General features: G+C 37.0%; 1 protein-coding gene across 1 annotated transcript; it reads left to right on the top strand.

Annotated features, from left to right (window-relative positions):
• Positions 1 to 2,494: 2,494 nt before the first annotated feature.
• LOC131148817 (UDP-glucose iridoid glucosyltransferase-like) lies at positions 2,495 to 4,487 on the top strand. Its single transcript, XM_058098745.1, has 2 exons — positions 2,495 to 3,020; positions 3,489 to 4,487. Exons 1-2 carry the CDS (start codon positions 2,537 to 2,539, stop codon positions 4,367 to 4,369), a joined length of 1,365 nt encoding a protein of 454 aa, XP_057954728.1. The 5' UTR covers positions 2,495 to 2,536; the 3' UTR covers positions 4,370 to 4,487.
• Positions 4,488 to 15,362: the final 10,875 nt, after the last annotated feature.

The raw sequence follows: 15,362 nt of genomic DNA, 5'->3' as shown, positions 1-15,362 counted from the left end.
GCATGCGAGGTTATTCAAACATACACATATGAAATACAAGTAATGAAATGCAGTACAGAAAATAAAAAGAGTAAGGGAAGAGAGAAGGCAAACACAATTTTTACCAGGTTTAGCCAACTCGGCCTACGTCCTCGCCTGGATCAACCTATTCAAGGATTCCACTAAATCCCTGCTCCTTTAACCGAGATGGAGCTTCCCTTACATCCGCTGCTTACAAAAGGCACAACTTTCTCCTCACCAGGTTCACATCCCGAACCGTGATTACAATATATAATTTTGAATTTGCAAAACAACTCAAAATTTGCTTCTGACAACGGTAGTGAGTACAAATAAAACCTAACACATATCCATATGATGAAACTTGAAGCTCAGTATGTATGTAACGATACAATCATTATAGGAATGATATGCTTTAACACACAATTTCCCTTTTTATCAAATCTCCCAAAATAATGATATAAGTAAAAGTTTTGGAGAAATTAGGGTTCTAGTTCAACTTGTAAATGCTCGAATATCAAATGTGAACTTTTCAAAAGATTTGTCTTGAATATTATAATGATCAAAATCAATAAGCTTTCTTCCAAATATTCAACCACAATCTGATCTTTGTAATATGCATATATATATATATATATATATATATATATATATATATATATATATGTATGATATGATTTCTAAAAATCAAAATCTAATATAACATTTTTCAGAAAATATCCCTCAATAGTATATAGAGTTATGAACACTAAAAGTATTCTATCAAGTAGTTTTGTAATATCGAAAATATAAAGTCTTTAAATGAAAATTCACTTGAATAAAAAATAATTAACCAATGGCTAAAGTTTTTCTCAAGTAGTGATCTTATCAAAATGATTTAATATATGTACACTCAAAATCAACCTCTCAACAAATATTCAATAATGGATTTTGAGATGAAAAACTCTTTGAAGAATAAATATCAACAATCAAAAAAGCTTAGATGAAAAAACTCTATGGGAATAAATATTAACAAGTAGATCGATTTACCAAACCTCAATACCAAAATGATTACACAACAATCACAAGAAAATCTTTTGAAGATCAACGTAGCTTTAACTCAGATTTGAAGTATACGATTTGAAATCCCAATCAAGAACTCAGCAGTGTATTCTCAAAGTTGTGCTAATTTTACAATATGCTCAATCGTTTGCCAAAAGTTATTTCTCTTCTTTCTTTCGTAGGGCACTAGGGTTTAGATGTTGATTACATAGGTAACCTTGCCCATAGAATGAATCTTAACTGTTGGATCAAAAAATATCTCGCGTGTTCTCTCATTAAAAATTAAATTTTAAAACTTTCCTACAGGTTCAGACGACTGAGGGTTAGAGCCCAGACGACTAAAGTTTCTTAGAGTTTCGAAAAATTAACCTGAACACAGGGTCAGACGACTGAAGTTGGGGTTTAGTCTTTCGAAGTGTCGGGTTCAGACGACTGAAGTCTGAGTTCAATCTTCTGATGTGCTTTTGTCAGGTTCTGTGTTTCACTATTAATTCTTCGCATGACTGAATTTAATCTTCGGTCTTCTGAAGAAATTCTTCAGACGACCAAGGTTAACTTCGGTCTTCTGAAGTCGAATTTTCAGATGACTGAACGTGAAGTTCAGTCTTCCGAACTGACCAATTTTTGGATTTTTCCTTTCTAGTTTCAAAAATCTGTTTTGCTTTCTTTCTTTACTCTTCTATAAAATATTTTTTTGGGGTTTTAAAAATATCTCTAAGTTCATAAATATCCCCTATTAATATTCATGAGATACATGAGTCCTAAGGTTAGTTTAGTGTATATTTTGAGTTCCAACTTAAATCATATGAAATATATGAATACATTAGTTCTAAATACCCATTTCCATGATGATTTTGAACTTGTAGCTTGCATTTTCATTTTTAAACTCTTTTAGTTCCATGAATTATGTCAAGATATATATTCTTTAATTTTCATGACTTATATGATTTGTTATCCTTTCGTGCATGCTAAATAATGTTTATGTTCACAATCTCAATGCACAGATTAAATATCAAATAATTTATTATTTTAAAATAGGATTGGACTCATAAAGTCAATAAAATTTTTTTATATTATCTTTTCTTCCCCTAATATTTTTAAAATTATTAGTAAGATGTCAAATAAAACAAACTAAATTACAATTCACTGTATATATTAAAAATTACTTTATAATATTAGTAATAAGAATTTTTTTTTACGATTCGGTTTCATATTGTTAAAGAGACAAGGATTCGAAGGGCCCGCTAAGCAGATTTTTTATATATAAAAAAAATTATATAACTAATAAAAAATCACTTTTTTTATTTTTTTGGGGGCGCCTTTCCCTCTGTACATCGTCAGTGGAGTAGGTATTTACTTTTTGTACTATACTAATTACTATCAAAGAAATTCCACTCCAACGGTTCAAAAAATTTCTATTATAATAATATGCTAATAGCCCAACACCTCCCTTCCCGTATAAATCTGCAACAAATTCCTATTTCAGAGATAGACGGCGATGGAAGAGAGTGGAGGACAAGGACGCCGGCGGCGAGTGGTGCTGGTTCCGTTCCCTGCGCAAGGCCACATAAACCCAATGCTTCACTTGGGTACCATGCTTCACTCCAGAGGCTTCTCCATCACCCTCGCTCACACCCTCTACAACTTCCCTTGCCCCTCCTCGCACCCCCACTTCCGTTTTCTCCCCTTCTCCGACGGCTTATCTGGCCGCCATCTCTCCTCCGGCGACCTCTTATCCCTAATTTCCGCTCTCAATGCCAACTGCGTACCATCGCTCCGAGACTCCCTGGCCCAATGCCAGCCGTCCGACGAGAACGAGATCGTTGCCTGCATCATCTACGACGGACTCATGCACTTTTCCGAGACCGTCGCCGATCAGTTGAACATTCCGAGCGCCATGCTCCGCACCAGCTCCGTTGCGGCGGCGGTAGCTTACGAGGCGCTCCCACGACTCCACCGAGAAGGGTTTCTCCCAATCCAAGGTGTGTGTATGTATATTTCTTTTCCCCATTTGATCTCTGATGCTTACTGATGATACTTGGATTTTTAGATGAACATATTTACTTAGTTGCTTGCACGAAATGGGTTAGTTTGCAATCCGATTGGGAAACCCATTTCGTGCAATAAATTAAAATTGTGCAATCGATTAACAAATAAAACAGGATCAACGGTGACCCGATTTCTGCAAAATTTATTTATTGCCCGAATTGGGCTTGCAAATTCTAAACACATTAATGCCGTAAGTTAAGATGGGTTTGCAATTGAAAAAAGTAATCTGTATGAGAAATCAATTCTGAATTTGGAAAATTTCAATTGAGAAAATTCAAATGGAATACATAAATGTGCTGTATAACTTGGGATTCATCACTCGTTCATGTTTTTCAGGAATTCTTTATAGTAAGCACTATACATTTTCCTCCTGCCCTGTTTTTCACCACTATGGGTTACAGATTCTCTATTGCAGGACAGTGTGCCGGAGCTTCATCCCCTCCGGTTCAAGGATCTTCCATTTTCTAATTCGTGGAAAATCGAAAGCTCACTGAAACTAGTAGCCAATATCGGAAATCCAAAGACTTCCTCTGCCATCATCTACAACACCATGGACTTCCTTGAACAGCCATTATTATCACCACACCAGCAAAAGTCCCAAGTTCCTATTTTCACAATAGGACCCTTTCACAGAATGGCTCCAACCTTCTCTTGCAGCTTACTGAAAGAAGACGACAGCTGCATGAAATGGCTGGACAAGCAAGCAGAGCACTCTGTTCTCTACATAAGCTTTGGGAGCATGACTTCCATGGAGGAGAAAGAACTGACCCAGATGGCTTCGGGTCTGGCGAACAGCCAGCAGCCTTTCCTGTGGGTGGTTCGGCCCGGTTCGGTTCGCGAGTCGGCCTGGATTGAGCCACTGTCGGAAAGTCTTAGGAAAAGGGTTGAAGAGAGAGGCTGCATTGTGAAATGGGCACCGCAGAAGGAGGTCTTGGCTCACCTGGCGGTGGGAGGGTTTTGGAGCCATTGCGGTTGGAATTCGACTCTGGAGAGTGTCTGCGAAGGGGTTCCGATGATATGCCGGCCGTGCACCGGCGACCAGAAGGTGAACGCGAGGTACTTGAGCCATGTGTGGAAGATGGGGGTGGAATTGAAAATGGGGAATGAATTGGCTGAGGGAGAGATTGAAAGGGCCGTGAGGAGGGTGATGGTGGAGGAAGAAGGGAAGGAGATCAGGCAGAGGGCAATGGAATTGAAGAAGAAGGCTGAGATTTGTGTGAGGGAAGGGGGTTCTTCCTTTAGATCACTGAGCCAATTGACTGGGTTGATCTCATCTCTCTGATTTGTAATTTTGTGGTGATTAGCAGTTCTTCAGTGGAAACATCAGAAGTTTCTCTGAATTTTGTCTCTCACTTTTCTAATTACTGATGTTTTGTTAATTAATGACGTGCTTATATTTAGTGGCACTTGAATTTAAACGAAATATAATATAAAATTATATTAAAATTAAATCATATTTATCCAAATATAAATTTAAAGTTCGAAATCAATATTTTTCAAACTCAGACCTAGTGATTAATGGAAACATGAGAAATTTTGTGAATTTAGGTGGTATTTTTTTCATGTGTTCGATTAAAATTTAAATAGTTGATCTTTTTCTGAATGTTGGGTAGCTCTTCTATTCCATATGCCTCTCCTTTGGGTGATTTTATTTAAAAAATTTTATGTTTATAAAAGAACAATTTAAATTGTAATTTTTACATGAAATTGTTTATTTAAAATTTATAATTTATTGTCACTAAAATAATTAGTTTTTTATATATGCTCACGGAACTAACAGTACCTGTGGATGGTGAGAATTTACTCTGCGAGTCAGTGGAGATCGTGGATGGTGAGAGTTCGTTTTGCGAGTTAATGGGAACCGTGGATAGTGAGAGTTCTCTGTGAGCCAGCGGAAATCGTGGATGGTAATGGAGATGTGTCCCAGGGGTCAGATTGGTCGAATGTCCAACTGATGCACGGAAACCGTGTTCACATTTTAGACTTTACCTAATCAGCAAGACCTAGGGGGAGGATGCTGATTCGTAGGTTTAGTGACGCATTAGGGGACCGAAAGATTTGTTGGTGGCTGAAGTTTTTATGTAATAAAAAAAGAAAACCTAATCCTAGTGAGACTCTTATTTACTAAACAATAATTTTATTCTTTATTTTATTTTCATATTTTTGCTATTGAGCAAAAATTTATTACAAAATAATAGAAAATGTTCCAAAAATCTCAACATTAATTTCATTCGTAGCATTTAGTTGTATATGTTGGTCTCATAACTTAAAACACATTTGCTATAGAAATTACACGATTATGATTTTTTTTTATTCCTTTTCATTTAAGTGTGCCAATTATGAAATTAGACTCTTATAATTTTATTTGATAAGGTATATGAAAAATTTTAAGAAAATATTTGAATAAACTTAAAAAATACAAGAACTTATACAGAGATCATCTCCTTGCATGTATATATGTATATGTGTTTTATATAAAATTAGACCTACATTCATTAATATTATATATGTAAATAGACACATTGGAGGGAGATATCCTTATATAATTGGATAAGCTGAATTGAATAGAGTAGTGATATGTAAGACAGTCTCTTGATGACATGGGCCTCCACTATTTTCCAAATGGATAAAGTCTAGGTTTTGGTTCCATTGGGAGCGCATGCTCTATTGGAAATTTGGAAAAGAAGTGAATTAGGGATTATCAAACAAAAAATGCTATTGTTCCCTTAACGATCAAAGAACAATGGCTTTTAAGTAAAATAGTGACGATAAGACAAATTAATTGTAGTGATATGCGTGGAAGTGCATTTTGAAATTTTTTTTTAAAAGTAAATGAATGCTACTTGAAATATATAATACTAGCAGTTAGGGGTGAGCATAATTCGGGGAAATATGAATTAATCGAATTAACCGACAAATTTTGGTTGATTTGGTTCGGTTAAGGAACAGTATTGGTTCGGTTCAGTTATAGATTTACCAAATTTTGAGTACTTGGTTATCGGTTCAGTTATGAGGAATTTTAATTCTATAACCGAATTATTTGAATTAATAATTAATTAAAATTTAAATATAAATTAGTAATATATATATATATATATATATATATATATAATATGTTAAAGGCAGAATTGGGTAAAGGCAGAGGCCAGCTATGATTAGGATTTTGTTCCAACTATTTGTGTCCTCTACGCTGTAGCCTTTGGGTTCTCTTTCAATCCTTCTCCACTTCTCCCTCTTCGTGAATTGCCACTCTGCGACTTCGCCTGAGCCTCTCTTCCCAGTTTCCATCCCAATATGCTCACCCTCTTCCCTGAGTTCCCTCTTGAGTCTTGGCCTTTTGGCCCTCTTCGGTTCTTCCTTTGCCTTCCCAACTCCCGAGACCCATCCTGAATCCCTCTTCGGCTCTTGCCTTACTTGGCTGGAATTGGTAAAAAAAAAAAATTGCAATTATATTATGTTTTTAACAATTAATTTCAAATTATTTCGTTCAAATTCGGTTAACTGAATTATCCGAAGAGGTAATTTAGTCGGGTGCAGTTTGGTGATTCCTTATTGTTGTTTATGGCGTGACTCTTATACTTTATAGGTTTATAAACAAAAGAAGGAAAAACATATGCATGTGTTCTTGGTGCAAAGCAACAGTAGGGACTCGTCGAACGAGTGTCCTATCCTCGTCAACAAGGAGATCTAGAGAGTAAGAAAGACTTAGAGTTTCTGAGATACTGAGAGTAGAAAAATGGGCTCGTCAATGAGTGGTTAGACTAGTCGACGAGTGTCCTTCTCTATCTCGTCAACAAATCCCATGTTCTCGTCAACGAGTTGTTCTGGGCTGCGAGCAGTTTTTTGAATTTTGAATTTAAACATTGGAGTGGTTGGGTAATTGGAGGGAAACCTTCTAGGGACTGTTATATATGTCATTCTAGGCGTGTATTGACAATGAGAGTGATCATTTGTGAAGTGTATTGTGTACTTTGATATTTCCTTAGTGAAATTCTTGTGTCATTGCTTTCATGGATGTAGGTTTTGCCGAACCATGTAAATCTTGTTGTTGTGCTTGTTATTTCTTATTTACTGGTTGTGTTTGATTTACTTGTTGTGTTTTTATTCCGTTGTGCTTCCTATATCAGATCATTATTATAAAAAATTGGTATCAGAGCGATTGTTGTCATGGCATCGGGATTATCTTCTGCAAGATTTGACATTGTCAAATTCGATGGAACAAAAAATTTTGGTTTATGGCAGAGGAGAGTCAAAGATATTTTTGTATAACAAGGAATGACTAAGGCCCTACTTGACGTTCAATTGGAAGAAATGGACGAGGCAACATGGGGAGATTTCAAAGCAAAGACCGCTTCTACAATATGCTTGTGTTGGGCTGACGATGTTCTCTATCGTGTGATGGAGGAGGATTCTCCAGCGGCTATATGGTGAAAGTTAGAAAGTCAATACATGTCCAAATCACTCAACAATAAACTTTTTCTTAAGCAGTGTCTTTATTGGCTTAAGATGGTTGAAGGATCAAACTTAGATCAATATATAAATGCCTTTAATCAAATCATAAGTGATTTGATGAGAGTTGATGTTAAGTTTGATGAAGATGATAAGGCTTTGATGTTATTAAACTCTTTGTCGTCGACTCATACCTATGAAAATCTAGTCACCACTCTTATGTGGGGAAAAAAGACTTTTGATCTAGAAGAGGTAACAAATGACTAACTGAATTTTCATCAAATGCTGAAAATATGTGATGAAGGAGAAGGACTTGTGGTGAAAGGTAATAATGAGCATGGCAAAGGAAAGTTCAAAAGTGGGTCAAGTCAGAAATCCAGCAATCAATCCAAGAAGAAAAAGGAAATTCAGTATTATAAATGCGGTAAAAAGGGGCATGTTAAACCAGACTATCCCAATTGGAAGAATGGAAATGCTAAAAAGCATGAAAGGATTTCAAATTCAACAAATGTGGTTCAAGAAGGAGGTTCAGTTTGTAGCGATGGTGATGTTCTTTTAGTTTCATTAGGGTCGGATAATCTTATGGACTTTTGGATACTTGACTCAGCATGTTCTTACCATATGACTCCAAACAAGGAGTGGTTCAAACTTACAGGTTAGTGAATTTAGGTTCAATTCTTATGGGTAATGATGTTTCTTGTAAGATCATTGGCATGGGAAGTGTTAAGATAAAAATGTTTGATGGTGTGATGAGAACTTTGAGCAATGTAAGACATATACCGTAGTTGAGGAAGAGTTTGGCATCTTTTGGCACTTTGGATTGTAATGGTTTTAATTACAAGTCCGAAGGTGGAGTTATGAAAGTATGGAAAGGAAATTTGATAGTGATGAAAGGGAAAAAGTTAGGTGGGAATATCTACACATTGCAGGGAACTACTGTTGTAAGTGGAGTTGCAACTGTAGATGCTGAATTTGATGACACTGTCTTATGGCATATGTGTCTTGGGCATATGGGGGAACATGGTATGAAAGAATTACATAAGAGGAAACTCTTGAAGGGTTTGAAATCATGTCAGATGGAATTTTGTAGAATTTTTGTTTTTGGAAAACAAAATGGGGCAAAATTTAAATTAGCTACACACAAGACGAAAGGTATTCTTGATTATGTGCATTTCGATGTTTGGGGCGGTTAGAGTTGCATCAAAGGGTGGACATGTGTATTATGTGAGTTTCATTGATGATTACTTACAGAAAGTCTGAGTATACTTCATGTGGCATATGTAAGAACCCAAACTCGAAAAATAAAAGAAAATATGTATAAAAGAGAGAAATAAGGAAAGATAAAGGAAACTTAAAGAAAAGGAAGGAATTTGGTTGGCAAGGCCAAAACTGTTGGGTTTCAGAAAGCATGAGAAAATCGTCGTCGGTTTCGGGTCAACTGGGCGAGTTAACTACAAAATCGTCGATGGTTTTGTGGGTACAGGGAAAACCGTCGACGGTTTTCTCCTGGGCTGCCCACCTATAAATAGAAGTGAGCTCATTTTTTCTTGGAATTTCAAAATCTCTCCTTTTTAGGCTCTGCTAGGGTTTTGAGATTTTTTCATTAAAAGGCTCCTACGGGTTCTCTCTTGCTCTCGGTTCACTCTCTCTTCTCCAGGTTAGCTGGTACTCGTAGTTCTATCGGTTCGAAAAGCTAGGGTTTTGGGTCTTTCTGTAACGTCCTGCTAATAAAATAAAATATTTTTTCCTAATTTTAAATCCAATCATTAACTTGAACAGCGGAAGGCCAATCATATAAATAAATCCACACATAATACAATACCAGAGTGACAAATCAACCCACGATATATAATCATCACTATCCTCTCTAAACTACCGTTACTGATACCAAGGGTTTATAAAAACATGCCACCCAAAAAAAATACTCACTCTCAAAAAAGGCAGTACAATAGCCCCTCTACCTGCGAGCCTATTCCGCTTGACTAGTTGGTTCACCTGAAAAAAAAATTCAACACTGGGATGAGCCAACACTTAGTAAGACGAAACATGCTATTACTAGTGCGTAGCTACTGAGTTATATTTCTATATTAATAATCTGATTTAGAAATAATATCATGGATAACTGAAATTATAAATGCTGGTATAAATAACATGTATTAGAACTATATAAATTTACTTTTCATAGTACTACTACTATTTTTGGAAATCTACTTATACTTGTAATATCTAAGAAACTTTTCCTAGATGGTTGTATGTCATGATTTAACCCCTCATGACAGGGTTGTGCGGCCCGAAGGCGGGACCTATCCTAGCTAGCCTACCAGGGTATGTCAACTGAACTTCGACAGTCTGATCGGCCCCCCTCAATCTATATCTGATGGAGAGTCAATCCCAACGTGGGCACGATCGACCTCATACCACTTACTATCTGAGTAAAATGGTTGCACTTTGAACTGAATATCTATAGCTACGGCTCTGCTGTCTGATCCATCAGGGTCTGACACTATATAGATAACTGATATCTGTAATATACTATTTTTACCGTGGTTTCTAAAATAACCATAACCCCATAGAATTTATCTGAAATTCTAAATAAACTGATTGAAAATCTGATTTTTGTATAATCGAACTGCTTTTCTGAATATTTGTTTATTGGGACGTTATGGTATGATAAACATGTTATTTTGAAATTACTGAAAATGCATATTTCTGAGTAGACTGTACATTGAAAAATTCGTCATTCTATAAACATGTAAATATCATGGTATTTCTATTAATAACTATAAACATGGTATTTACAAATTCTATAAATATAGTACTATTCTATTATCAACTCAAGCCACACAAATAAATATTAATGTTATCAGGTTCTGGAAACTATAAATATATATATAATCTGAATAATAATTTGATAAAAACATATAGTTCGTACTGAAATAGTAAAAGAGTTTCCTAGCATAACATATTTCCCTTACCTAACTATTGGAAAGCCCCTACTGAATATCTGTCCTACACCCACAGGGTTTCCCACTCAACTCCCTGAAAACAACATTCGCTAGAATAGAATATCATTATTTCTTTGTCTCCATCATTTCTTACAATTGCTAGAAGGCCAAAAACTGAATAAAAGGCCTTATCCTGATTCTGGGGAGAAATTTGACTCGATCCCACCAACGATCTGCCCCAGCAAATTTGAAAAGAACTTTACCAGGAGCATCGTGGTGGCCTCAGATCGTCGATCCGATGAACAACGGGGCCGAAATCGAAGAGAGATGGAGGAGAGACCGTATGAGAGAGAAAGGGGAAGATTTACGTTGATTTTTCTGCGATTAAACCAAGTTTAGGGCTATTTATACTGCGGCCTTCGTCGACGAACCATGTCATCTCTTTGACAAGTCTAATAGGCAATTCGTCGACAAACTCTCCCTTTCATTGATGAAATTCAGAATTGCCCAAAACATTCTCTTGGTATCTTCTCGTCAACGAAACATGCCCTCGTCGACAAATCCCTTGCGTTCATCGATGAGGCCATGAGAAAATTCTTTGAGTTATTATATGCAAAATGCAATGTCGTCGACGAAGTTTGCTGCCTCCTTCTGTTTCTATTCCCATTTCCTTCCCTCTTTATTATTTAAATAAAATTATTCTTCAGGTCGTTACATTCTCTTATCCTTATAAAATTTCTTCCTCGAAATTTATTATTCATATGATTCTTTCTTCTTAGAAGGCAAAACGGTCTACTTATTTTATTACTTGCCCTCACTTATTGTTGACCTTATAGGTCACACCCAGTTTTGATTATGATAAATACTCTCGGTACTAATGGCTGTACTGAGAATTGCATGCAGGTTCACCTTTTGCGCCGCTTTAGGACTAAAAGACGTATCATGATGGCGTGCAATATTCATACCAAAGAATGAAGATCCATGTGTTGTCATTTATATTCATTTGTTTAGTTCTTCATTCTGGGTTGTAATTTATTATGAACTGTGCACGTGTATGACTTGTAATAATTTGCATCATGCATAGTAGGTAGGTATGCTCAAAATGACCTTAGTTGGACCTTAGGTACCTACACTAAGGACACAAAGTCCCTTACATCACTTATCTGAATCAGGGAAATCAAAATAAGGATAAATGCACTTAATGGGAAAAGCTGAGAGGGTTCGGGCGACCGAGCCTTTGCTGTGTACAGCGGCCTGGGCAACCGAACCAGTCAACATGTTGACTTGGTCTTCGGGCACCCTAACCTTTTTTAACGTACCTTCCTCGGGCACTCGAAAGCTTGTCAGAGCACTTTTTAACAACTCGGGCGACCGATGGTTTATGTTCAAATGGAGGCTCGGGTGACCGAACTACATGGTTTGATTAACCGAACTATGAGTTGGGCACCCGAATTATCAAACATTTGCTACTAACTTTGTTTCAGCCGACCAACTCATCATTCAGGCACCCGAACTGCTAAAAGTTGTATTTTTAACTGTGTCTGTTCAGGCACCCGAACCCCGCGGGGTTAAAATAGTTTTTACTGAATTTTTAAATGAGGTAAAAAGGGTTAATATTTTTAATGGTCTTTTAAAAAAAATCTAATTATAGCCATTATATCCCCAACGATCAAAAATTCCTCCTTGCCTATATATACTCATTCATTTGTCTTAATTAGAAAGGATTAGTAAACTTGATTAGGGCAAAAATTATCTCATCTTTCAAAACCCCTTATTAGCCATATAATACTTCAAAACGCTCACATACTCCTCACTCTTGATTTCTCCAAGCATTGTGAGTATTTTCCCAGGCTATTGTGTTTAATATCCGTAGCTAAAACTCTCATTTGTATTATTGTTTGATCGATTTTCTGAGAGAGTTTAGCATTAATCTTCTTCCTCCAATTTCATTTGATAAATTTGGTGTGGAACAACCTAAAGGGTTGTGGTCCTTGCATTGTTGTTGCAAGGTACCTAAACCTAGATTTTGTGTGCAAAAATCCTTCTCAAAAGCTAGTGCTCCAAACAACTCTAATGTCCTTTGAATATTGAAATTTATTATTGACTTTGTTTGCTTAAACTTACTTAGCATATTCTAAAACCCTGATCTGATATTGTATTATTCATATAGTGTGTTTCAAATATTGCTTGGGTTTACACTCTAGATCTGAATTGAAATCTTATGCATGATTGAGTGTTTAAGCACACATTAAAGCACTGAGCATATTTACATATAATTTGTGCTTACATTATTGATTGAGCTATATTGGTGCACACATATGTTTATCTAGAAGCGAATTTTCGTGTACAAACATTTTATACACATTGGTTGTATTCCAGGCGTGATCCTGAAGAGGGAGACTAACCCTGTGGAATAGTCCCGGATTAGCTTAGAACCAGTTAGGAAAGTTAGGTGTGCCATCCTATTAAGGCGTTTTGGTTGAGGTCAGCCCCTTGAATTGACCTGGTTGTATTAGGTGCCGCTCCACCCGTTTAAGTGAGCATTATAGTGGTAATCCTTATGTTTGTTAGCCAATGCGACGTAGGCAATTTGGCCCAACCTCGATAACATATCGAGCGTGCTCTTTACATTTCCGCACTTTCTTTACTGCATGTGTATGTTTCTTTGTTAATCGCATAGATTGACCCTAGGCTATATTACACTATTGTTAAAACCAGTACACCTAGGCGATAAACTTTAAATACCCAATTCACCCTCCTTCTTGGGGTTGCACCAAAGCTAACACTTATGGTGGAGGAATACCGTGATTACATAGGTAGTTTTGGGAGATTACAAGTATAAAAGAAAATTTCTCCCAAAACCAAAATACTACCTATCCTATACACTACATTACAATTCCACTGTGTTCAACAAAATAAAATTATTACTACTCTAATCTATACATCACCGCTGTGTTCACTAAATAAGTGGAAATATTTCTATCTAATCTCATTTTCAAACTCCCACGAGGCTTCTTCTACCGCATGATTCATCCACAAGATTTTCACTAACAGAATCCTTTTGCTGCGCAATACCTGCTATTTTCTATCTAGGATCCGCACCGGAGCTTCTTCGTATGCTAGATCACTACTGAGTTCCATTTCTGCATAGCTAATGATATAGGAAGGATTTGAGATGTATTTCCTTAACATAGAGACATGAAACACGTCTTGAATCTTGAATAAAGAAGGTGGTAGAGCTAGTCGATAAGCCACTGACCTAATCCTCTCAAGTATCTCAAATGGGCCAATGAACCTAGGGTTCAACTTACCTTTCTTCCCAAACCTTATGATCCCATTCAATGGGGCTATTTTCAGAAATACATGATCACCCACTTCAATTCTAGTTCCCAGCGGCGAGTATCTGCGTAGCTTTTCTACCGACTCTATGCTGCACTGATTCTATATCGAATGAGTCGAACATTATCGCATGCCTACTGAACCATCTCTAGATCCAAAACTTGCCTCTCGCCAACTTCATCCCAAAATAGAGGAGATTAGCATCTTCTACCATATAACGCCTTGTATGGTGCCATGCCGATGCTAGCCTGATAACTGTTATTATAAGCAAATTAAACTAGCAAAAAAAATTGAGTCCAACTACCCCCAAAATCCAGTTACACGCTTGCAACATATCCTCAAGTATCTGAATCATTCTCTTTGTCTAACCGTCTGTTTGAGGATGGAAAGTGGTGTTGAATGCTAGTTGAGTCCCTAATGCCTCCTGGAAGCTTTTCTAGAATCGTGATGTAAAACGCGGATCACGGTCTGAGACTATGGATACCGGCACTCCATAGGGTCGAACAATCTCTTGAATGTAAATCTCTGCTAATCTGTTCATAGGGTAGCTAACTCTAATGGGCAGAAAGTGTGCTGTCCTCGTCAACCTATCAATCACCACCCAAATGACATTTTGACCATGCGGCGCCGGCGGTAACCTAGTAAAAAAATCTATGGATACGTGGTCCCACTTCCATTTGGGAATGAAAAGTGGATGCAACTGACCAGCCGGCCTTTGGTGCTCGGCTTTAACCTACTGGCATGTCAAACACAGCTGCACAAATTCTGTTATTTCCCTCTTCATGCCACTTCACCAAAAATACTCCCTCAGATCCCTATATATTTTCGTGCTGCCAAGATGAACAATGTATAGAGATTTATGTGCCTCTTTAAGAATCTTTCTCTTAATGCTATCATCCACGGGCACACACAATTTGGTGAGAAATCTGAGAGCCCCATCATTAGAAATGCTGAATTCCTCTCCCTGACCATCCTGAACTATGGCTAGCACCTCCACTAATTTGGGATCATTTCTCTGAGTAGCTTTAATTCTTTCATACAATACAGGCTGTACAACCAGACTGGAAATAAATGCCTAAGGATCATTTTTAACTAACTTTACACCAAACTTTTCTAAGTCCATTTGAATCGGGTGCTGAATTGCTACTGCTAACTGCACTATACCCTCTGATTTATGGCTTAAAGCATCAGCCACCACATTTTCTTTACCTGGGTGGTAACTAATGGTACAGTCATAATCCTTGATGAGTTCTAACCACCTTCTTTGGCGCATATTCAACTCTTTCTGTGTGAATAAATACTTTAGACTCTTGTGATCAGAAAATATCTCACACATCTCACTATATAAATAATGTCTTCAGATCTTCAGTGCATGTTCAACCGCAGCCAATTCCAAATCGTGATTAAGGTAGTTCTTTTCATATTCTTTCAATTTCTTGGACGCATATGCTACCACCCTACCATGCTGCATTAGTACACAACCGAGTCCTTACAAAGATGTGTCACTGTAGATAACATAGCCATCACCTCCAGATGGAATCG

The sequence above is a fragment of the Malania oleifera genome, chromosome 2 (genome assembly GCF_029873635.1).
Source record: "Malania oleifera isolate guangnan ecotype guangnan chromosome 2, ASM2987363v1, whole genome shotgun sequence".
NCBI classification, from domain to species: Eukaryota; Viridiplantae; Streptophyta; class Magnoliopsida; order Santalales; family Ximeniaceae; genus Malania; species Malania oleifera.
The sequence above is the reverse complement of the archived record's forward strand: the minus strand, read 5'-3'. Positions and strand labels throughout refer to the sequence as shown.

What these genes read in the sequence shown, in the direction of transcription:
- LOC131148817 (XM_058098745.1), top strand. Translation starts at nt 2,537, where the DNA reads ATGGAAGAGAGTGGAGGACAAGGACGCCGGCGGCGAGTGGTGCTGGTT. An exon ending in AGGGTTTCTCCCAATCCAAG is followed by an intron (nt 3,021 to 3,488) that starts GTGTGTGTATGT and finishes TATGGGTTACAG; the next exon opens with ATTCTCTATTGCAGGACAGT.